Source organism: Calidris pugnax, unplaced genomic scaffold (assembly GCF_001431845.1).
Source record: "Calidris pugnax isolate Ruff unplaced genomic scaffold, ASM143184v1 scaffold70, whole genome shotgun sequence".
NCBI lineage: Eukaryota > Metazoa > Chordata > Aves > Charadriiformes > Scolopacidae > Calidris > Calidris pugnax.
This window is the reverse complement of record NW_015090862.1, coordinates 11,822,639-11,845,931: the sequence shown is the minus strand read 5'-3', so window position 1 is coordinate 11,845,931 and position 23,293 is coordinate 11,822,639. Positions and strand designations below refer to the sequence as shown.

The 23,293-nt window shown below is 45.7% G+C and overlaps 2 protein-coding genes across 5 annotated transcripts in view; both read left to right on the top strand.

Annotated features, from left to right (window-relative positions):
- Window positions 1-3,291, top strand: part of ZFAND6 (zinc finger, AN1-type domain 6) — a 37,862-nt gene extending 34,571 nt beyond the window's left edge. For 3 of the 4 annotated variants that reach the window (XM_014944585.1, XM_014944584.1, XM_014944582.1), the window contains exons 5-6: window positions 1,615-1,728; window positions 2,324-3,291. In XM_014944585.1, coding sequence (XP_014800071.1) covers window positions 1,615-1,728; window positions 2,324-2,472 — 263 coding nt within the window. In that variant the 3' untranslated portion in view covers window positions 2,473-3,291. The remainder of the gene's footprint in view (window positions 1-1,614; window positions 1,729-2,323) is intronic. The other variant, XM_014944583.1, reaches the window with a different exon arrangement.
- Window positions 3,292-6,718: 3,427 nt separating this feature from the next.
- The window catches only part of FAH (fumarylacetoacetate hydrolase (fumarylacetoacetase)), a 17,480-nt gene continuing 905 nt past the window's right edge, over window positions 6,719-23,293 (top strand). Inside the window, exons 1-13 of the mRNA XM_014944280.1 lie at window positions 6,719-6,896; window positions 9,508-9,618; window positions 10,226-10,347; window positions 11,305-11,354; window positions 12,777-12,867; window positions 13,407-13,504; window positions 13,745-13,797; window positions 15,068-15,167; window positions 15,865-15,995; window positions 16,847-16,922; window positions 17,504-17,550; window positions 18,490-18,591; window positions 19,582-19,699. Of these exons, the coding sequence (XP_014799766.1) occupies window positions 6,816-6,896; window positions 9,508-9,618; window positions 10,226-10,347; window positions 11,305-11,354; window positions 12,777-12,867; window positions 13,407-13,504; window positions 13,745-13,797; window positions 15,068-15,167; window positions 15,865-15,995; window positions 16,847-16,922; window positions 17,504-17,550; window positions 18,490-18,591; window positions 19,582-19,699 (1,180 nt within the window). The 5' untranslated portion in view covers window positions 6,719-6,815. The remainder of the gene's footprint in view (window positions 6,897-9,507; window positions 9,619-10,225; window positions 10,348-11,304; window positions 11,355-12,776; window positions 12,868-13,406; window positions 13,505-13,744; window positions 13,798-15,067; window positions 15,168-15,864; window positions 15,996-16,846; window positions 16,923-17,503; window positions 17,551-18,489; window positions 18,592-19,581; window positions 19,700-23,293) is intronic.

Below are 23,293 nucleotides of genomic sequence, written 5' to 3'. Positions count from 1 at the left end.
TCACATCTCCTAATCCTTACTGCTTTTGCTTATCTTGCAAAGCTTTGAATATTATCTGTCCACTTAGAAATGTGCCCTTTTACATCCATTCAAAGCTGTTGAAGCTTTTTTTAATCAATTATTGTAAATTTCAGGACAAAGGAAAGCTCTGCTTCTAACATAGATGGTGACTTTCAAATGATTTAATAAACCATGTATAACAGCCTATCTTTGTTAGATTAACCTTTGGAAGATGCTGTCCACTCTGGCAAAATCTTTGCAGGTGGTCAGGTATTTTGCTACCCATTGATGTTGGTTGGTACAGACTACAGTGTTTTGATAAACTGCAAAAGTTAAATATGCCCTTACCTTTCCAAAAAAAAAAAAAAAATAAAACCCCCTCATCTGAATAGCAGCACAGGAAAAAACCCCACCAGAGTTGTCATACAGAATAGCAGTTGGCTGGCATGGAACTGGCACAGAACTGCATCTAACAGTCTCTGCCTAAAAAAAAAGCCCAGCTGCAAGAAGGTGCCTGTAGCTTTTTCCCTGGCAAACATCTGGGCTTGCTGTTGTATTGCCACCTTTACAGCGTTGTTTCTAGCTCTGCTTCCACTGGCACTCCTCCCAGCTGGAGCTTGCTTTCGTTCTTTGCCTCTTTGCTGCAAATACTCCTGGTTTCTGTAGACCTGGCTCACTGGAGACTTGTCCTGCTGTGATCTAGCAATGGCTGGTTGGCAGAGATTGGCTTTTAGCCCTTCTTGAAATGAAGTTGGGCTTTTTGGTTTCTATTTCTGTTTTGTAATGTAAGGAATGTGCAAATACTTGAGGAAAACCAGCCAATTTCTATTTTTACCTGGGTCAGGCAAATACTACTATTACTTGTTTATGTTCTCCCACACAACCTGTAACCTGTCTTTCAAATGTGAGAGAATGTTAAAGTAGGTTGCAAGCTGTCCTAGCAAAAGGTTCTTTAAAATGTTTACCTGCTTCTTTTTGGGTGTCAGGAGAGTGTACCTCCTCCCCGTAAGTCTGTGTGCCTTGAGCTAAGGGTGTCTCACCCCCCGGTAGTGAGTAGCCCTTGTGTAAGCTTTCTCCAGGTATGCAAGAGCAGCAGTGTCACAGTAGTAGAGATCGTTCTGAAACACTGTGTTTTGTGTGGCCTCAGCACTGCAGCCTTCAGCAAAAATAATATTGATTCAGTATTTGAGAAGGGAGTATTTTACTCAACTGAACCTAATAAATGCAATGCTTCTGACAAGTAAACTTCAGGAACTGGACTAGTAACACTGGTGGGGAAACCCTGGGTGTTGAATTCTCTTCCCACATCTGACAGCACTTAATCTTACTTTTAAACCTGATTTTTAGTTATTCTGGTTTTGTGGTGTTTTTGTACTGCTTTGTATGAGCATTCAGTGGATTCTCTAATTACATTGAAGGTCCAGGAGGAGGGAATTCCAGTGCGAAAGAGAGCCCATTACACTTCAGACTCGGAAGCTGCAGCAAAATGGCTAACACCAAAACCTGAATTTACAACATGGGCTTTAGATTATCACCTGACTTGGAGGAAAGGGAGAGACACTGACAGTTGTTTTTTTTTTTTCCATTGTTCTTACTAACCTCTTTTAATGTTAGCTTCAGTGTCAGAGAACGCAGAGCCTACACCTGAAGAACAAGACAAGTCGCTTGACAAACCAAAACAGAAAAAGAATCGTTGTTTCATGTGCAGGAAGAAGGTTGGACTTACTGGTAAGAAAGTCTGATTTCACTTTTCTTAGAGAGACTCGTTTAGCCTTTGGATCTCTGAAAGTTTCTTCTCTTAGGGGGAAAACGGAGCATGGTCATCTTGATGTTGATTTGAAATAAAACTTGGCCAAAGATGCTTTCTGCTTGGCTCTTACTAGATTTAGTCAGTCATGTATTAGTTTCTTTTTTCAGCTTCCTGTCTGTAAGTGAAATTCATAACTCCAAATACTGGGAAGTGCTTAGCTGAGGCATTGGGTGATAGTTTGCTGCTGTCACTAACCAGCTTTGCAGTGGTTCAGTGCAAAGGCCAAAGAAACTTGAGTTCTGTGGGTGAAGATTCATAAAGGAAAAGAGCAGGAGATCTCTAGGAATGTGTTTTGTGCCAGTGTATCCTGTGGCAGGAAATCAAATCAAATCTTACTGCAATCGTGTAAAAATATATTATTTGTGATTCTTATGCTTTCTGCAGCAGAGGCTCTTTGGCTGATTGACACTGGTGACTGAGATTTATTGCTAGTGAGTGAACATATTCAGGATTTAAACCAAACCAGTATAAATAAGCATGTTCAAATATCTAAACTAATGTTTCTGTCCACAGGGTTTGAGTGTCGGTGTGGAAACGTCTACTGTGGTATGCACCGTTATTCAGATGTACACAGTTGCTCTTACAATTACAAAGCTGATGCTGCTGAGAAAATCAGAAAAGAGAATCCTGTAGTTGTTGGGGAAAAGATCCAGAAGATCTGAACTGCTGCTTCTGCTGGAATACAAAATCTTCTGACCATCTGCAGATTAAATTGACTTGAGCTTTTTTCCTTAGTCATCAGGAATGTAGAGCAGTGTATCTTGCCTAGACCTTTTAATCATGCATGTCATCAGATGAATAGATTTTTTTTGTTTTTGTTTTTTTGTTTTGAAAATGACTCTGAACATTTATTTTCATTGCAGTTTTCTGTGGCTGAAGACTTAAGTAAACTTTACAAGTATTATCCTTTAAGATCATTCTAATTTTAGTTGAGTGCAGAGGGCTTTTATAACAAACGTGGAGAAAATATTGGAGGGCTGTGCTTTTCCAGGATAAAACATGCATGCGTTAACTTTGCAGTTTGTTTTCTTGTTGTATATAGCTTTTCTCTGCAGCACAATTTCCTTTTTTTGATAATGCCTTGTATGGCACAACTAGTTATCAGTAACTGAATGTATTTTAATCATTATGGCTGCTTCTGTTTTTTTTTTTCCCATTAACAAGAGGTTATACATGTTCGCATATTAGCTTGTTTGCACCCTCTACCTATTTATGTATGAATCATTTGTAATGAGAGTGTGTGCTGAGATTGTCTGCGTGGTTTTGTTTTTTTAAAATTGGTTTTTGTTTTTGTGTGTGTGGGGGGAAGGCTGTATGCACTTCATTGACTGCAGGTTTCATTGGGATTACATCCATCAGTCTGTCTGTACACAAATATGAAGAATGATCTGAAGTATCTGTGCTGTATTTATGTTTATCCACGTCTTAACTTTGATTAAATAAAATTTAAAAAATCAAAGCCCCTGTGGCTGTCACTGGCATCTGTAATTTGGATTTCTCTTGCTTTGTTTTCATGGGAACCTTCCTTTGGTGGTTCCTTTCCTCACAAGTGCATTGATCCACACAAGACTGGCCATATCCCAGTGCCAGCTAAGTTCTGGGTTCATTTCTTTTTTACCTTTTCACCTATAACTATCAGAAAGACTACAATTTGCAGAAGTTTCCTACCTTAAGCATTGATACATTCTGCCCAGGCATTTCTGTGCTTCCAGTGCAATGAGTCCCTTGTGTGCAGGAGTTGGGGTCATTTGTGACAATGTCTTTAAGTTGGGGCAGACCTACAGGTGAAACAGATGTGCCCAGTGACAAGGCTGTGGATCTGTCTGTGTGATTCTGGTTTTGGGAGATACAGCAGTGGGGTGTGTGATCCCACATCTGACAGACAGCACCGCACAGACTCCTTGGAGTTGAGTCAGAGAATGGTTCTTGAGACAGTTCCTTTGGTGAGATGTCCTTACTCTTGAGGTTTGAAATCCATAGACTTCAGTGTTGAACGCTGTCACAACCACCCTCCATGTGCTCCTCAGCAGATCTATAGACTGTAAGTGATCCCCATGTGGGGGCAGGAAGAACTGTGCTTTTATTGTCTTGTGAGGGTGCTCACTAACTTTCTTTACTTAAGACCGCCTGTCTTGTCAGATCAGGATCTGTGCCTCAGCCACTCGGGATGGGAGGTTTAGGTAGTACTCTGGTACCTTCGCCACTGCTGCTTATCACCAGACTTAACAGTACACTAAAGCAGAACTAATTCCTCTCCAGATGGCTCTGATCTGCAGTTGAAATTTCACTTGGTGACTTGCTGCTGCTTTCAAGCATTTGTGAAATAAATGAGATTGCGTAGCTTCATTTAAAACATTAAATTTTTAATCAAAGCTGGCTACATCCTTTAAAATTCTGAATGCTCTTTAAAAGCTGTGGCTGACAATTAGTAGATAAAGCACTACATTTAGCATGTAAACACTGGCAGCAGCAGGAGCTGTCTCTATCAGACAGCTATAGAAAGTAATCTGCAAGACCCAATAATAAAAGAAGTATCTTGTGCTTGCAAAAATGGCTGAACCGCAATCTATGAAGCACATGGGTTTTATAGTAAAAGAAGGAATAAATAACTCTTTCCGGCAAGTTTCGGTAATGGTCTGCCTTTTTATGGCGTGAAGATCCTGTATTTCCTCAGAGCATTTGCTAAACTTCCTCTTACACAGCAGAGAGCTGGAAGAGCAGCAGCGTCGTCTTTCTGGTTGGGTGTTTCTCAGCTTGCTTTCCTCTTCGCTGCCACTTCCCTGTTCTCTAATCCCTCTCTTCTCAGTTTGACTCCTCCCTCTTCCCTATTTCTGGTCTCTCTCTTCCTTATCCTAAAAGTGTCCTTTTCACTCCCCTGCACGCCCTCCCCTCCAGTCCACCTGCCAGCTGACACTGCTGCTTCTGGGCCAAGCAGAGAGGAGACACTCTAGGCTTCAAAATACAGGGGAAACCAATAACCAATTCTCTTTCTATTTTCTGGTATCTGAGAGACTGAAAGAAGAAAAGGTATGAGAAAAGTGACTGCCTTGGGAGCTGATATACTCTCTTTACTGCTGCCTGCTCTGAAGCAACACCTCTTCTGGCCCTGGATTATCTTGTAGGAGATGTGACTACACCGAGAAGCCTTGTGGTGCCACCGGCAGCGCGGCAGGTCAGCAGCGGGCCATTCTTCCACCCATATCGTTCTCAAAGCGACCTGATAAACCTCCTTTGGCCTGGCTTGGTGCAGAGTTCTCAGAGTTGAGAATATTGAAACGCTCCTGATACGTAAACCTGCATCCACCTTTCCCTGGTGCTTAAGAATTGCGTGTCATCTTTGTTTGCTTTGGCATCGGCTGTGTGTTACCGCGGTGGTGGATCTGCTGCTCAGTCTGGGTACCTTAGCGAGGCTTCCTATTTTGTGTCATCAGCTTGAGGTTAGCAGATGAACATTGTAATTAATACCAGCACGTTAGCAGCACTACGCAACACTTGAGTAGATCTGTCTTCTCAAGGTACACAGTGTGCATTTGAAACGTGCTTTCGAGGTGGTTTGGTTTTGTTTTTGGAATAAGCAGGTTCTACCCAAGCCCGAAAACCTTGGTATAAAACATCTTCACCCTGTTAAAAACACTTCCACCAGTCATTTCCACCATGGAGCTGTACCTCAGGAGCAGGAAATTTTGCAGAAGTTTGTGCTAGGCATTGTATTATTTAAGTAAGACCCCCTTTCAAACAGCACCATGTGAGCTTGCGTCTCCATGAGGAAAGAGCTGTCACAGATGGGCTGTCATCAGTGGTGGTGTGTCATCTTACACGGAGTGTCTGGCTGTACAGCCTGCTGCCTTTCTTCTAATGAGTCTTCTCTGCCAAGAGAAAAAAAAAAAGCTGAGCAGGAAACTAGTTCTTTGCCTTGGCAGCCACAAGCATCTAACCATTCCTATTGAGAAGGGGTGGTCTGTGCTATTTGGTTCTTTGGTTTCCTCACTGGTTTCTGCTTTTCCTGGATATTGGGTGAATTTTCTCCTGCAGGTGGGAGAAGGCTGGCACTGGGAGCAGAAAGACCAGCCTCCCCTCCCTGCTCTTCAGGGCTGGTTGTGTGTTTGTATTGTGCTCTATGACTACCTGAAAGGAGGTTCGAGTGAGGTGGGGCTTGGTCTCTTCTCCCAGGTTATGAGCGATGAGAAGAAATGGCCTCAGGGTGCTCCAGGGGAGGTTTAGATTGGTTATTAGGAAAAATTTCTTCACAGAAAGGATTATCAAGGATTGGAACGGGTTGCCCAGGGAAGTGGTGGAATTGCCATCCCTAGAAATATTTAAAAGGCATGTAGATGTGGTGCTGAGGGACATAGTTTAGTGGTGGACTTGGCAGTGCTGGGTTAACCGGTGGACTCTTAAAGATCTCTTCCAACCGAAACGATTCTATGATTCTTACTTTCTGTTTTCAAGCTGATTAAACCATTTGGAGAAAATGGAAGGACAAAGCATTACAAAACTATAAAAAGCCCACAGAGTGGCAGTTTCAGGTGTGAGTTGGGCAACTTCCCAAGGGCTGCTGAGCTCCTGGTGGAAGAGCTGCTCAGTGTGGGCATCAGTCATGGTTTCACCATTGCTCTGGCACAAGCCAGAGGCAGAGCTCAGGAGGCAGAGGTGCCCGCTCAGATCCCCCACCCACAGCCAGGTACTGGTTAAAAGAAGAGTGATGGACCAGTTTGGTGTGAGGGTTTATCCAGCAGGAAGAGCCTGTTTCTCCACCGGTCCCGACCTCGCTGGGAACAGTTAACAGCTGCTGACTCATGCAAACCTCTGGCACTAATTAACCGCTGCAGAGGGGTGGGATGGAGACGGGTCTGCGATTGGTTTGGGGCTGAGGACAGAGGGTGGGATTTGGTGCTTCTCTGCTCTGGGTTACAACATCTGGAGAGGATCTTCCTCCCAGGAAGATGTGCAGCAGCCCGGGAGGTGGGGGCTCTTGTCCATACGCAGGGTCTGCTCGGAGTTCAGCATGTCCTTCATCCAGGTAGACAAGGACTCAGATTTTCCTCTCCAAAATCTCCCCTACGGGGTTTTCTCCACTAAGGAGGAGGTGAGTAACAGCAACCTTTGTCCTTGGGGTGTTGTCATTGTTCCGAGACTATGAATAAGAGCAGAAATTCCCGGCAACCTGGGATAAAGGACAACTTCCCAGCTGGAGACGCTTGCATGGGCTTCCTGACTCGACAGCAAAGCTGGAGCTGCCGCATTGTCTTTTTTCTTCATGTGGTTATTTTGATGACAGCTTCTTCAAAATTGCACAAAAGAAGTGAAACGTGCTGACATTTATGAGAAGTACTTTGGCTAATCCATGCAGTAGTTTTTGTGTGCTTTTGACTGTTTTTGCAAAATCATTAAATCTGCGTTTGATCCTATGACTCTCTAAGTAGAGGCATGGCATAGTTTGCACTGACTTTTTTTTTTTTAACTCAATCCCTTATTGACTGTAATCAACCCATCTCCCTTAAGAAGCCACATTAAGTATTTTATTTTAATCCGCTGTTAATTCTGTAGCGCCCGGTCCCTCTTGCATAACATGAACCATCATGCCCCGTCCCTGGAGGTATTCAAGACCAGGCTGGACGGGGCTTTGAGCAACCTGGTTGAGCAGGAGGTGTCCCTGCCCATGGCAAGGGGGTTGGAACTCGATGATCTTTAAGGTCCCTTCCAACTCTGATCATTCTCTGATTCTATGAAGTGACAGGAGGGAAAAGTGAAGTCCGAATTGAAAACACCGTACCTGAAATGAGCGTTGTTTTCTGGCCTGCTCTTGGTGTGTGTTCTTAGTGGCTGCAAAAGCATTAAACCAGAGCACAAAAATGTGTGTTTCCTTTCTGTCCCATTGTGTTTTAAGGGGCATATATTTATGCAATGATGCATTAAACGTGTAGAAGTGTGTTAACATTTAAAGCAGTGCCCAAAGGCAACAGATTGAGCCGCTTTGGGCCTTATATGATCACATAAGAAAATGCAGTTCAACCATCCTTCCAAGGAGGTAGCTCCCAATTCCCATTTTCATGAGAACTGAGCCCAGCCAGGCTGAACCTCACACCTCCGAGTGCCTGATGGGACAGGGCCCCAGAGATGTGTCCTCCTGCAGAAAGAGAAATGAGCCAAGAGCTGCATCTCAGAAGGAAAAAGCAAAGGATTTATTTATCATTGCTCAAGGAAACTTCATGATTATCTCCTGTTTCTGCTGTCTCGGCTTAGCCATGCAGGTTAAAAAAAAAAAAAAAAATTAAACCAGAAGATTGTGTTTTCCGATGTGGTATTTTCCAAAGATAAAACCGAGATGGTTCGTTTAATCTGTTCCTAGATGTGTGTGTTGTTATCTAGCAACTTTGGATTATTTTTCTGCCTTCTCCAGTAACCATTCTCTAAAAAAAAATCTTCACTCAAATCCTGTGAAAAGACAAGCAAGGAATTATGGAAATTATTTCGGAAAATAATGTTCTAAAAGTAGCCAAGTGTTTTAACGATTTCAGGCTAAGGCAGTTGATGTCATTCCTGACTATCCCAGTTACAAATTAACCTGACATGACCTTTAGTTTTTTCTGCAGGAATGTTTGCTGAATAAATACTTATTATCACATTTGGAATCTCGCTTAGAAATTAAAGGTTAAAAAATAGGTTTAGTAGCGCGGATTTTCATAGGTGGTCATTCCCTTACGGTAAGCTTGTTTTCATAACGACTGTAACTAGATTGTCATTATTTGCCTAAAGACAGGAATAATTGGAGTTTGTCTTTGAACGCTGCAGCGTTTTTATCACCCCCCGGCCAGCTGCGGCGGAGCTGCAGTGGGATGGTCCGTGCTGCTCCCCCGCCGTCGCCGCCGGCTCCGCACACGCTTGGCACTGGCCCCGCCAGCGCTGCGGTGGATGAAGGGGGTCTTTGTGTCTGAAGGGTGCATCTGTCCATCCAACACAGCCACGGTCTCCCTTAACGTGTGGGAAGCTGTCCCTGCAGCGAGGATCTAAGGCTAGGGTTGGCACACGAGTCGTGGGGCTCCTTGCGTGGCGTGAGGATGGGTCGTGAAGGGCAGTCTCGTTCGATGTGGTACAGAAATAATGTGGCTGAAGATGATGTGCTACCTTCCCGATATCGTCAGTGGAGTCCAGAGCACCCTTCATCTTCTGGGGAGGAACCGTGGTGAAGAAACGACTATTTCTTTCTCCAATTACATGGTTACAGGGATGAGATCAATCCTCCCACAGCATGTCTATGCTTCAGTTCCCTGCCTGGAGAAGGAGGAATAGCATTTGCCTACTTCACAGTGCATTTCAGATTATTCAGGGCTTGTTCTGCACTGCTTGTCATTAATAAGGGGTGGGCATATACTTCTGGGGGGAAGGGAGCAGGGAAAGCAACCTCTGCTTGTTGTCCTATCCTTCCCCCAGAAGATGGGGATGAGGAGATGGTTCTCTCCCACTCCTCAGGGTCTGCAGGGAGTCTGCAATGATGCTCTGCCTCTAGGTCTTAACATTTTTCAGCAGCCAGTCTCATCAACTGGCTTTTAGTGGTCAATTGCTGTGATACCAGACCCTTGTCCCTGATGGATTAAACCCTCTGTGGTTGCTGTCTTCCCCCATACCCTCGTGGGAGGGTTTGTGGGTACACACATAACCTCCTCTTCTCTTCCTCCCCTGCTCTTGCTGCTTTGCAGCCCAGGCACAGGCTCGGGGTAGCGATTGGAGACCAGATTTTGGATCTCAGCGTCATTAAACATCTGTTCAATGGACCAGCCCTTGCCAAACATCAGCATGTCTTTGACCAGGTATTTATCAGGGTCTGATGTTCTAATTTCCATGCACATTTTAGAAATATTCAGTAAGGGATTTGAGCAATTTGTGGCGAGATAACGAACATGAATTGGAAATGTGTTGTCAGGCAGGCTCTGCCTACGGGGAAAACTCATCACACCTGTGATAGCAAGCAGAGCAGAGGCATTGGGGGTCCAAAGGACATTTTTGCTCAAAGTTTCATCAGACTTTGGCAATGCAGGGGTCTGACACAAAGCCTAAATATTACTTCGATCCCGTTTGTGCCTTCAGCACTTCATGACAAGGAATCAGGTGGGATTTTAATGGCAGGGAGGTTGCGTTAAGGGTGAAGATAAATACAAATGAGCTCTGGCTGAGATATCAAAGCTGCTTAAGGTCTGAAGTGGTGCGTTAGGATGGGCATGATGCAAACATGCAGCAGGTCCTGCTTCAGAGGACTAGTGGTGGGAGGACGGGCAACCTGGGCAGCCACCACTGTGGAACCCCAACCCGCAGGCGTTCAAGGCCAGGATGAAGGTGCAGGACATCTTCCCCGCATGCAACAGTTAAGCAAAACATGGTCTTTTTCCTGCCACCCCACCTCTCTGCGTCGCCTGTCAGCCCACTCTGAACGCCTTCATGGGGCTGGGCCGGGCGGCGTGGACGGAGGCGAGGGCTTTTCTCCAGAAGCTGCTGTCAGCTGGTGAGCCGACCCTGAGGGACAACACGGAGCTGCGGAGGAGGTGAGGGGGGAGTGGGGAGTCGCTGCGGGGTGCGGGGGCCTTTCGGTGGTGTCCTGTACCGCTTAGTGATGCTGGGCACCAAAATGGAGGTGGCCACCTGCCGCCTAGGTGGGGTTTGACATGCTGAGAGCTTCTCCTCCTTAGTTACATCTCATTAATCCTTTAGATGCCCAGAGATCCAGGGTGTCACCCTCAGCCTGGGGACACCCAGGGCTGTGCCTGGCCCTGCTGTCTCCCTGGGGCCCTGCTGCCTCTCCGGCCACATCCCCTCTGCCATGGCCTTTGATGGAGACATGGTAGCCAGGGCGTCCCCTCCACCTCTCCCACCTCCCCCAGGACAGCCCTGTCTGTCCCACCCGGAGCCTCTTCTGGCACGGGGAGACCCCTCCGATTGCTCCCTCAGAAACAGCTTGATTTTGCCAGGTTTTAGCTAAATTTGTCATCACAAATTGGCTTCAGGCCCGGAGCAGTGCCCTAGTGTAGGGGTGGGAGGGGAGGGCTGTGTCCTCCCTGTGCTGACGGGGTGATTTACGCACAGGTGTGCAGATTGAGCTGCTGCTGGCCATCTTCCCTGAGCAGCCCCAGCAGTTCAAACCGGGCATCCTGAGAGCCACAACCCATAAAATCATCCTTCCTGTGCGGCAAAGGCAGCGGTGACCTGCTCATCAGCTGTGTGCATGGTCATGGGGTGTTCCTCTGTGTAAACGGCTGGCTCCCCTCGAGGCTGCCTTCCTTCCCGCTCGCTCCCTGAGGGATGCTCCTTTCCTTCATATCCATCCCAGTAACAACCAGTCATCTTAGTTTTTCTGCAAGGTTTTGCTGTGCTGCAAGGCTTTGCAAAATAAATTAAGGAAGGAGCTCAGAGAGAGAGACTCAGCCTCTTAACATGCTTATAAACCACTTAGGGGCGAGAGCTGCAAGTTTTCCAGGAGCTGAAGTTGTTGTTTTTCATTTCAGAGCGTTTGTACCTCAGGCCTCTGCGACGATGCACCTGCCGGCCAGCATCGGTGAGTCTCTGCAGCCGAGGGATGCTCAGTGCTGCCCTTTGCTCCCAGCCACGGAAGCTGCTTTATTTCCAGCTTGCTCAGACAGACAGATCACAGCTGTGACAGGGAATGGGTTTTGCAGGAGGCAGAAGTAGATTATTGCACGTAATGAAAGGTAGGTGCCGTCTGTGACACAGGAATAAAAGCCTGGGGAAGCTCAATAGCAGCCAGAAAATTCCTGGATGCATTTTTCACTCAATCAGGGTTGTCTGACTCTTGTCATCAGATTGGCCTTTGTGACCAGAGCCAGGGAAGAAACACTTGTTCAGTTTCTAACATTTTCCCCTTTTGCTATCAGAAAATAGTCCAGCTCTTCCAAAGTTTTTCAAGGCAGACGCTCTGACTCATAAACACACGTGAGTCTCTGTTCCCAGACGATTACTCTGCATCCCAAATCTTACTTCCATTTCCGTGAGGCCATGGGCTGCTTTGGAGTGAGTGTATCCATATATATAATATTTTCTTTTTTAACAGAAATTTATATTTGGACCCAAACCAACATGATCAAAATAGCTCAAGGGGTGTGACCTTCACAGACACAGGGACCTGAACTTCCCCTTTTCCTGGCCAAGCCCCGTTCCCACTAGCCTTCTGGCTCCTGTGGGTCACAGCCCTGGCTTGGGACAAAGTCTAGCCTGACTCAGAGGAACCGTGATGAATTTCCATAGATGTGATACCTTCATGCAAATAGTTTCAGGTTGAATACGTCTTATCAAAAAATTGCTGGCTGCTAGCCCTCGGGAGCGCTGTGAGTGAGAGCGCTCAGCTACAAGTCAGTTAGGTTTCTACTACACTTGGGTTCAGCTCTGTCCTGTGCATGATTCATGCTTGTCCTGAGGGCAAGCACTGGCTGTATCCTCTGCTGGGACTGCAAGGTAACTTACTCAGCTTGGAAAAACAACTTAACGTAATGTAAATGCCCCCTCCCCAGTTGAGTTTTTCTCCCCAACCCCTTTGATGTCCCATTCCGCTGCCGGGTGGGGAGCTGTTTGCCGGGGAAGGCAGCAGAGGGCAGCAGATGTCCTGAGGATGAGCCTTTCCCTCCACCTGGGTACCACCAGCCAGACAAAAAGAGCAGTGGGACTCGCCTTGCCCCTGGAAAGCTGGCTGCTGCTTCGTGTCAGCACTTCCCACCCCCTCTTCTTTACTGGAGGCTTCAAAAAAAAAAAAAGGCCAGCATAATTTGAAAGAGAACTGTTAATCACCGCCTTTATGCCATTAAATACATCCCAGCGCTAATAATATTAAATGTTGCTACATGCCTCTGCTTAGTGCTCTCGCTGTCTCCTTTTCATTGCCAGCAGCGTACGATGTGCTTTAGCCCCAGCAGATGAGGGACTTTCCTACCACTGTTTCCTATTTTATGGGTTTCTTTCCACGCAGGAGATTACACTGACTTCTATTCTTCACGCCAACATGCCACAAACGTTGGGATCATGTTCAGGGGCAAGGAGAATGCTTTGATGCCTAACTGGTGGGTAGTTCAGCTTTTTCCTTTGGTGCAGCATTATTTTGCATGCTTATCTGAACGTATATATAAATTTTAAGGCTCTATCTTTCAGCAAGTTCATTACTTCATTGAGTTCATCGCAGATGAGAATCTGTACTTGACCAAAGTTTCATAACAGAACCAAAAACCATATTTTGCCAGCCTTAGCTGAGTCTGTACTGCATTTCATTGCAGCAGCCGTACCCATTACAACGCAACCCTCTGGTTCAAAGACAGATTTACCTAAAAAATTGTTTTTTGCTGAGTGACAAGAAAGCAGGGTTTAAGCTCCAAGGAATCAAGTGGAGCGGTGGCACAGAAGTGCATTAGCACAGCCACATGGTGTTGGATTATAGTTTGTTCACCTCTTTATCTCAGAGCAAGTAAGGCACAAATGTCCACGCTCATCTATGCAGATCTTTCGCCTCATACCTTGCATCCCTGTGGTGCTTTCACCCCAGAAAACTGCTCTGGCTGGCGATGGTTACACAGCTAACCCATGTTCTGTGATGCTTTTTCACAAGGCTGCACTTACCCGTCGGTTATCACGGCCGGGCATCGTCTGTTGTGGTGTCTGGGACGCCCATCCGGAGACCTGTGGGGCAAATGAAACCTGACAATGGTGAGTCCATGGCAGGCTTTTAATGTGGCTTCCTATATTTTTTTTTTATTTTTCCTACAAGAGGAAGCATGTGGGGTGCCTTGTTTAAAGCCCAGTCTGAGGTCAGGGAAAAAGGAAGCCCCAGTTAAGTCCATCTTGTCTTTTCAGCCAGGCAGCACCAGCTGCTCTGCTTCTTCTGGCTGTTACTTTTATTTCCCTACCTGCCGCCCTGCTATAAAATAGTCTTTCTTCTACCCACAGATAAACCTCCGGTGTTTGGTGCTTGTAAGCGTCTGGATATCGAGTTAGAAATGGTAAGACAGGGCTTTTTTTTTTCCCCCTACCACTTGAAAAGCATTAAAATAGAAACAGGGAAGAAAAGGTAGGTTTATCTCATTCTAAAGTGAATGGGTCATAAGGTCCATTCCTGTGTTTCCCTCTGAGCAGTCTGCAGCAGGCAATAAAGGTTTCTTCAGTGGAAACCTTCCCTTCTGACAAGTTGCAGGTGCATGAGCTCATTCAGTGGTTTGCTAATATGGCTTTCAGGCTGGAAACAGCTCGTCTGGCCAAATCTGAGCACCAGTGCAGCAGTCTGGAAGCAGGCAGGCATAATTCTTATTATCAGGTACCACAGCCCGTTATCTGGTTAGCCCTTACATCTGCACTGCAGCCAGGACCTTTTAATGGATGATGGGGATTTTGGAAGTACAGACTGTCTGAGCCTTGAGTCTAGAGCAGAAGAAACCATGAGTTCTTGGAAGTGCGTTTCAAACTCCTCGTCCTTCTGTCTGGAAAGAAGAAACCTGTGCTGTGGGTGTTGTAACAAAACATCCTTGCAAGGTGCATCTTTTTGTGGCTTAGCGTGGTCCAGAAGGGAGTGCTTTATAGGATTTTTAACTATGATTTATATGATTCATTCCCCATCTCTCCACTTAAAAAAATATAAATAAAAATGGAAGAAGCCTAATGCTAAGGGAAATGCTACCAAAAATGAACTGAAAGCCTTTAATACTGTATGCTTTGCAGATTAATGCTATGTATAAAGTAGGAGGCAGTCTCATAAAGGGGGGTGCATAAAGTGCTGCCATACTGTGCCGCTGGCTGCTGTGAGAGTAGATTTAGGCTGATGAAGGCTTAAAAATTTCTGTCTTGTTCGTGGAAAGAGACAACTGAGATTCCCTGGAGATTTCTCTGCTGTGTGCTCAGGCTGTACGTTTTCTAGAGGAGCAAGTGCAGGCACCCAGTTCATGACCTGTTTTACTTAGTGGGCACATTTCTCCATCTGCCTCCTCTTCCCCACTGTCTTGACAGGCTCCAGCCATGTTCAGCATCCCCTAAGATGACTTTAAACTCTTTCCTGTTTGCTGCCTGTAGCAAAGAGAGTCTCTTACGTATTTCCAGCCCACCAGCTTCATAGAAGTGAAGAAAGAGGGAGCAGGCCACGGGTTTTGTCTAGTTCTGTACAGAAAATGATGCAAACCCCATCCTGTCCAGCCTCTGTTGCTCATGCATGTAAGCCTCTGTGTAGTAAGGATTTTTAGCTGAAAAAAAATCCTTAATCAACGTTTTTCTTCTCAATTTCAGGCATTCTTTGTAGGCCCTGGAAACAAGTACGGGGAGCCGATTCCTATCAGCAGAGCCCAGGAGCACATCTTTGGGATGGTCCTTATGAATGACTGGAGCGGTAATCGGTGCTGCGGGAGTCTGCCTGGAGAGGGGGTTACAGCGTCACGAGAAACCTTGCATAGGGATAAATTATATATTTTAATAGTAGCATAGTGATCACTGAAACCACTGGGTACAGCTGAAAGGGATGAAAATGAAATGCTGTCTGCATTTCTCAGCCTCTATCTCAATCCGTCTTCAATCAATCAGTGGAACCAGAAATTGCTGCCTAATGAAGATTTATTTACTTATGAAAGAGCTAATACCAGTCTAGTTTCTTTTAGGCAGGGATGGAGCAGAACTAGGGATGATGATTCCAAGAGAGGATTGATTTCAGTGTCAAGAGTAGGAAAAGGATTTGGCAGGTGCAAATCCTCAGTCTCTGCATAAATTTAACTGGCTGAAATTGGCCCTACAACTGGCATGGACCATTAGCTGGGTGTAAAAGCAGTGACTAAACTGGGGATAAAAATACTGGTTATGTGGGGATGGTCTGACTTGTTTTAATTATTGCTGACTTTTTTTCCTAATCTAGCTGGTTTAAGAAAATCAGTTTGAGGGCTTGAAAGGGATGGATTTAAATCAGGATTTGGGGCAGAATGGCTGGCAAAGGGTGATGATAATAATTCCAATTCATGTTACTGTTTCACAGGTGTGATGGCTGCACAACTCCTAGGATATGTTTAACAGCATTGCTTTAAATTTTCTCTTCCCAGCCCGTGACATCCAGAAATGGGAATACGTTCCTCTGGGTCCCTTCCTGAGCAAGAGCTTTGCCACAACCATCTCTCCTTGGGTTGTTACCATGGATGCTCTCATGCCATTTGTGTTGCCAAACCCTGTCCAGGTTAGCAAGAGAAAGAGTTGAAAGAAGAGTCCTTTAGGAAACCAGTGCTAGACAAGTCTCAGCAGAACTGGCAGGTCCCATCTGTAGAAATCACTGAGCACTTCCTTCAAAGAGTTTACAAGTGTGATCCTACTTCCAAACATACGAAGTCACCCTGGGCCCTCTGAGTTCACATGCTCATTGATGTCACTGGGGCTGGCACATTGTGCCCTGAGCTATCATCCTGCAGAAAAATTATCCCCTTTGAAACGCCTGGAAAATAAACTCATCAGAGGGCTTTTTGTTAGTGTTTGGTAGCCCTTGGCTGGCACATTGTGCCCTGAGCTATCATCCTGCCCACTTGAGCGGGGCAGAAAAATCATTCCCTTCGAAACACCTGGAAAATAAACTCATCGGAGAGTTTTTGTTAGTGTTTGGTAGCCCTTGGTATCCAGCAAGCAGTGGAGAGAGAGTGGACCCAAGCCAAAACACTTTGTTGAAGTGTTTCCAGTTGTCTACATTATGCAGATGTTTAGTTAAAATTGAAAAAGGTGATGAAGAGTCTTGCAGAGAACTCACCATCTTCTCTGTGCAGACAGAGCAAAGGTGTGCTAGCACTGTATTTGTTTTGGATTAACAACCATGCTGTAATGATGGAGAGGGCTTTTGGAGCCCACGTGCAGAAAAAGGAATTGGATTATATGGATATCACATCTCATCCAAAAGACCCTTAAAAGTGTGTGCATGAGAGCAAGCAAAGCAATAACCTGAGCAGTAACAACAGGGAAGCAAAGCGGGTGTGCAGCACAGGCTGGTTGAACAAAAAGACCCTGGGATGGCTCGTGGAATTTTTCCTTTTTATATGCTTTTAGGATCCCAAGCCGCTGCCCTACCTTCAGGATAAAGAACCCTACACTTTTGACATCAACCTCTTTGTTGCTATTAAAGGTATGGCAATGCTGAGCGGGGTATAAAGCTGAAATTACCAACTAGGGGATGCAGAAACACCATGTATTTCAGAGAATTTGCTCTTGGCTGTGCAGTTCTTTTTCCAACTTTCCCCAGACTGCCTCTGTCAGAGGAAGAGGCAAAGCTCTCCGTGCTCCTCCTGGGCCGTGCAGCAATGTGTCGAGGAGGGAATGCCTCCCAGATGATCAGTTTACAATGAGAAGCTCTGCCTGCATGGGCAGGGGTAAGCAGGGCATGGAAAGAGCAGATGTACATGAGATTCAGATCTTAACTCAACTCAGACCCCTTGTTCCTGGCCCTGCTGGCTGGAAGGTGTTGCTCCCTTAGTAGAGCAGAAAGTAGGAACTGGGCACCTGGATACTTCCCCAGTGCCATCCACACACTTGTTTTCTATGAAATGCTGGCCACCTGATCGGAATAGAAAATGTTATTTCTTGTTCCCTGCTAGGGATTACAATGATAAAAGAAGTCTCCATCCATCTGTAAAATCAAAAGACTCCAACATCATTCATCCAACACAAACAAATTGCTTCCCTGCTTCTTATTTTTTATTTCCACAGGCGAAGGAATGAGCACGCCAACTACTATATGCAGATCCAATTTCAAGGTAAGACGCCACTATCTTTTATTTGTTTGAAATCTTGCTGATGCCATCAGCTCCAGCCTTAGGCAATTTCAAACACTAACTTTTGCATTAGCTGAAGACCAGGCCTGGTATGTGCGCGCGTAGGGGACAGAGGGAGAAGAGTGGAGGGTGGTGACAGTTCACCCCTGCTGAGATGGAAACGCTGAGTGCTTGGGCGCTGAAGAAAGGGGCAGCTCTTTCCACTGCTTGGTTTAGGATGTTCAGAGTGTCCTAAGTTGTGTGCTCATTTGGCAGGGAGTGGTGAGAGCGCAGGACATGCAGGCAGAGGGAACTGCCTCTCTTTGTGCTTTGCAGTGGCAGCTGGACATTTAGCTGCAGGCTCGTTGCTGCAATACTGCTCCGAGCCCGGGTCTGCCCCAACCCCACTGTGGGCAGCCTGGTGGCTCTTCCCCACAGGCTGATTGAAGCCAGAAGGTGTATATACCAGGATTTCCCAATCAATTTTATATTCACATTTGGTGCTTTGCATAGTAATTGCCTAAATCAGAAAATCAGTAATAAGGAGATTTTTCTATAAACTCATTAAAATACTGGACTTAATCATGGAGCCTGGGTGAACAGTGCTGGCCTTAAAGAGGAAGAGCAAGATAAGAAATTGCATCCAGCTGAAAATTTAAAGGACTAAATTGCATGTTAAAGTCTGTGTTTTATATGCATATAGCAGCTCATTTAGAAAGCAATCAGCCAGGCCACAGTAATTACTGAGAATGCAGCACTTGGTAACTATAGAGGTTTCCTTTAGGCTGCTGAAGATTCCTGATTAAATAAGGAAACTTTTCTTTAGGGACAGTCTTACCAGCGTCATTCCAAGAACGCAATACGTTCTGCATAGGCTAATAGCATGCCAGAGAAGTTTGTCTTTCATTGCCTTCATTGTCCTCCTCTTCCTCTTTTCTCCAGCACATGTACTGGACCATGAAACAGCAGCTGGCTCATCATTCAATCAACGGGTGCAACCTCCGACCTGGAGATCTCCTGGCCTCTGGCACAATCAGTGGACCCGTAAGTGTTTCAGTAATGACAGTCACAGAACTGGTCAGCAATCCAAAACTGACTGAGCAGGGCTTTGGGTCTAAGCCCTCTTTGATTTCAGCAGATATGAAAATATTCTGCAATTCTTTCCTAGGCACTTTGGGCTAATGCTTTGTTAGCCCCAAAATTGCACTGAGAAGTGGTGGGGATTTTATTGCTATTGGGTTTTGTTTTTTAATTTTTCCTGTGTTCCTTTCCCTAAGAACTATCTTACTGCAGATGCAAACTAATTTCAGTGTACAAGCATCCACGCAGCCCATTTATACTGTATGAAATACATTTTTTTTCTTTCTGAGTAGAATGTAAAAGGTGCATGGATATTGCTTTTGGTTTCTTTAATCCTACATATTTGGAGCCAACTTCACAAGCTGTTCTGCTTGTCCTGCCACATGCACAGTTGTTGCAATACATGTGTAAGCTACTGGCACTTTCTGAAACATCAGATATTAATCCTGTTCTGAAAGACAGCTTCAGGGGAAGTTGTTTCCAAGCTGGGATACCTATACTTCCATTTTGAGCATTTCTGAAGTGCTTTTTGCTTCCTTTTAACTATTGTACTGCAAATTGACATCAAAGACTTACAAACATTTGCCACCTTTGCGCTTCTGAAGAATAAAATGTAAATAAAACTCCGAAACGTGATTACATAAAAAGCACTGGATTTGTAGAAGTGTCCTCAATTTGTTTCCATTCTTTCTGTAGCAGACCCAAACTGCTTTTGCAGGGTTTAGCACCATCTTAAACACGCCAGATAAAGGCTGGAAGCACGGCTGCTCACAGCGAACAAGCAATTAAAATGCAAAGGCAGGAAAATAAGCCAGTGTATCAATGAATTCAATCAACAGCAAAACTCTGTTCTATGGAGTTCATGTAGTTGTGCATGTACTTCCAGCAGCAAGTAGCCGAGCAGCAGGATGGGTACTAAAAAGTTGTTTATTTGTTTATGAACTCTTGCTGCAGGAGCCGGAGAGCTTCGGCTCCATGCTGGAGCTGTCCTGGAACGGAACGAAAGAAATCCCTCTTGGCAGTGGACAGTCTCGTAAATTCCTGCAGGACGGAGATGAAATCATTTTGACAGGTAATGGCTGAAAGACAGCTCTTACACTGCACCAAGGACATTTCCATAGATTGATCCCAGTCGTATCAGCACCTGGTGGGGTGATGGGCTGTTCTGCACATCCCTGCCACACAAGCACAGTAGCTTCCATCCTACCTGTCAGGAGGCAAAAGCAGGTGGATAGAAATTTCCCTGCAATAAACGCTTTCTGGCTTAGATTATTGGCTTTGCTCAGTAGTTAATGACCTTGCTCTGCCTGTGTGTGAGTGCTGAGGGGGTGATGGGGGCGGGTTTGCCTTTATGGGTGAAAATATCCTTGGACTAGAAGCAGTTGATGTGTTGTTGCCACCACAGTCCAAATTTGCACATGAAGCAGAACTTGGCAAATGCTGAAAAAAGTTATTTTGCAAATGATCTTTCATTTGTAACGTATTCAATGAAGTGTGTTGCAAATTAAATATGTGGGAAACAGCATGAAGCCTGCCAGAACAGCTGACCAGCTCCCCTCTGAAAAGGGCTGTGCTTCAGCTGTTTCGTGCTGGGCCATGGTTTTAATTTTCATCTTGAGAAGCTAAGGATTTTATGAATTAAAATCTACCATGGTATTTTGTGATCTAAATCCCACTCCTACATCTTTTTTAATCCAAAGACTGGTGCAAAACAAATCTATTTTTTCCTTTCCTCTCGTCTTGTCAACTCTTTTCTGGCTTTGAGGTGGCAAATACTTGGCAAGAACAGCCATGAGAAACTTTTGATTCAAGCCTGCCTATGTCTTTGCTGCGTCGCCTACTGAATTTTTAGAGAATATCTCGTGGGATGTTGTGCATCATCAGATGAGACCCAGCCAGTGCCACGCCTGGCTCTGAGCAACTCCACCATGCTGGTGTGATCAGAGATAGTCTGCACAGAGATAAAAATGGCTCAAGCAATGAGAAAACACTTACAAATGTGACTTAGGGCAGAGGAAATGTGAGTGACTAATGCAGCAGTCTGAAGTGATGGTGAGATGCTGGTGTGTGTTCGCATACCTGTGCCAGCTTAATCCAACCAGGACTTTTAGGATTTTTGCCAAAATAGTCTAAATTTTCTCAATTTTTCAGAAAGCTTTTTAACAAAACCCAAGAACTTTTTTGTGATGAAAAAAAAAACACAATAGATGGATATATTCCTGTGTCCCGGTGATGGCTCTATAAGTGGTTTTGATATTACTGCAGCCAGAGCCCCAGTGCCTCCTCTCTGGCAGCCTACACAATAGCTTTGAAAATCAGGTTTCTGTGAAGTGCTGCCAGTTTTGCAGAGGAAGATGCTGAGACAACTGGAGATTGAGACGTACTGGAGAGAGGCGTGGGTGACGAAACTGAGGAGTTCCCAATACCTCTGACATCCTCCAGCCTCCCAAAAACACAGCAGCTATTCGTGCTGCAATGTGTAGGCATCTGACTCTGCTCTCCATAGTCTCCCTATACATTCAGTGCAGAGAGACACTCCTCCAGCAGTGTGGAGTACCACAATGCCCTCCAGAGTTTCAGCTCTTCCTCCAGTAACTATGCCAGGAGCCTTAAATCAGTTAGGTATGAACGTCCCTTTGGAGTCAGATGCTGACATCCTTATTGGCACTGAGCACCTTGCAGTTTGGGAGCTGCTGACACAAGGTGGCCAGCTGAGGGACAAATGGGTCTACTCTGTGACCCATGTTGTTCTTCATGCTCAGAACAAGCTGCCCTTAAATAAATGTTTTAAATCCTGAATGTCTTTTATCTGTAAAGATGGCACGATGGCATTATTGTTAACCTGGATGAAGGCACCGTTGCCCCAGTGGGACAGTCTCTTGTTAATCGGTCTGCTGTGCTGTTTTACACTTGCAACAGTTTGTGGTTGTAGCGATCAGGGCACAGTGCCATTTGTGAGAGCCAGGTGCTGCCGGGGCTGTCTGTGGGGACAGTTTGGGATCTGCTCCTATTTAGTGATGTACAGCAGATCCGGAGCCTTAGGGCACCCCTGAGGCAGGGCTCGTGCTATTGCATCCTCTCCAGAGGCAGTGCCATTAGCTCCTGCCAAGTGCCTAGCCCGTAATTTCTGGTCTCCCATTTCAACTTTCTATTCTCGTTCCTCTTGTGGGAGCTATTTCAGAGCCCTAACGTATAAAAGGAGAGAAATATATTTTTCCCAAGAAGTGTGTCTCGGGGAGGGAGCGTTGGAAGGGAGGGCTTGCTGACGGTGCGCTGCAGCCGGCTGCAAAATCCTCTCTGCAGCTCCTTGGCACCCTGCTCGGGCCGAGGCTGCTGGCAGCACAGAGCTTGCTTTGTTAAACCTGCCGCTCCTTGGTACTGCTCTAAATCCTACTTGACAGCGGGGATAACTAAACTGGGCTGAAATAATAAGCCAGCACTCAAAGGAAAGCTGGCAGTGAAGCCTAAGGAGGCAAATGAAAACTGAGCTGAGCCTTAAAGCAAGTGTCTTGCTCAAGTATTGCTCCCAAATGAGGATCACCCGGCAGGTACTGGGGTGGTGTCTGCAGGGGGGCTGTTACACAAGCACTCGTAGACACTGCTCTCCTTGGAAAAACTTCACCTCAGCCTGGCTGTGAGAGCTGCGCCGTGGGTCAGAGCTGGCAGGGTCTGTCCTCCTGCTGCAATGACTTTGGCTGCTCTTGGAGCCGGAGCCCACCCACCCTCCTCTTCCTCGGAGGAGGTCTCCACCGATCTGTGCTAAATGTGGGAATTAGGGTTAAGGTCTGTTCTGTTCAGCTCTGCCTTGGCTTCTCGAAGGCAGCTGGTTTTTATCCCATGCAGGGAAGATGACATATTCCACTATTTTTAAAAAATCCATCTCTAACTATGAAATCGGTCCTTAGAACACAGCATATGCCACTTGTGTCCTTCCTTTGATCAGCTGTTGTAGCGGAGAGCTACTGTGGGTCTCCTCAGCTGTTTCTTCCCAGAATAGTCTTCCCAGATGGGCCAGAAGCCCCTGGCTGTGTCCCCTCCACTCCTTCATCTGCAGCTTTGCTAACGAATGCTGTTTCTGGACCAGCTCAGCTGGCCTGGAGCAGCAAGAGGTGCTGCGGCATCGCTGTCCTAATGTCATCTCTCCCATCTCACTGAAGTAGGGAGAGATTGAATCCTCCTGTAGCTAGAGATGTTGTCACAGGCCGGTACCTTCAGCAGCAGTCAGCAGATCTTCAATGGCTCTTCATATGATAAAGGACAAATAGATATTTTGAGTCAGATGCTGTGTTTCTCATGGAACTAAACTCTTTGATTTTAGCAAGTGAAACCGATTCTGTGAGGCTTAGTCCTGTGTTTGGCGGGGTGGTGGGGGGAGGAAGTAGAGTTGATGATCATCTTTCTGGCTATAAACATCCCGATGACCCAAGAATCCAGATATACTTTATTAATAGCAAGGCTGGGCCAGGCAGCGACACAGCTTGCCAGTTAGATTGATGATGCTGCAGGTTGGGTTTGAAAACAGAAATATTGCACATCTTTGTTGCTCTTTGATCATATTCACTGAACTTGCATATTGCTGTGTTTAACATTTTGTGCTTTTTTTTTTTTTTTTTTTTTCTATATTCCTGGTCTACTTGAACTCTTCCAGGGGTTTTTTTTTTTTCCC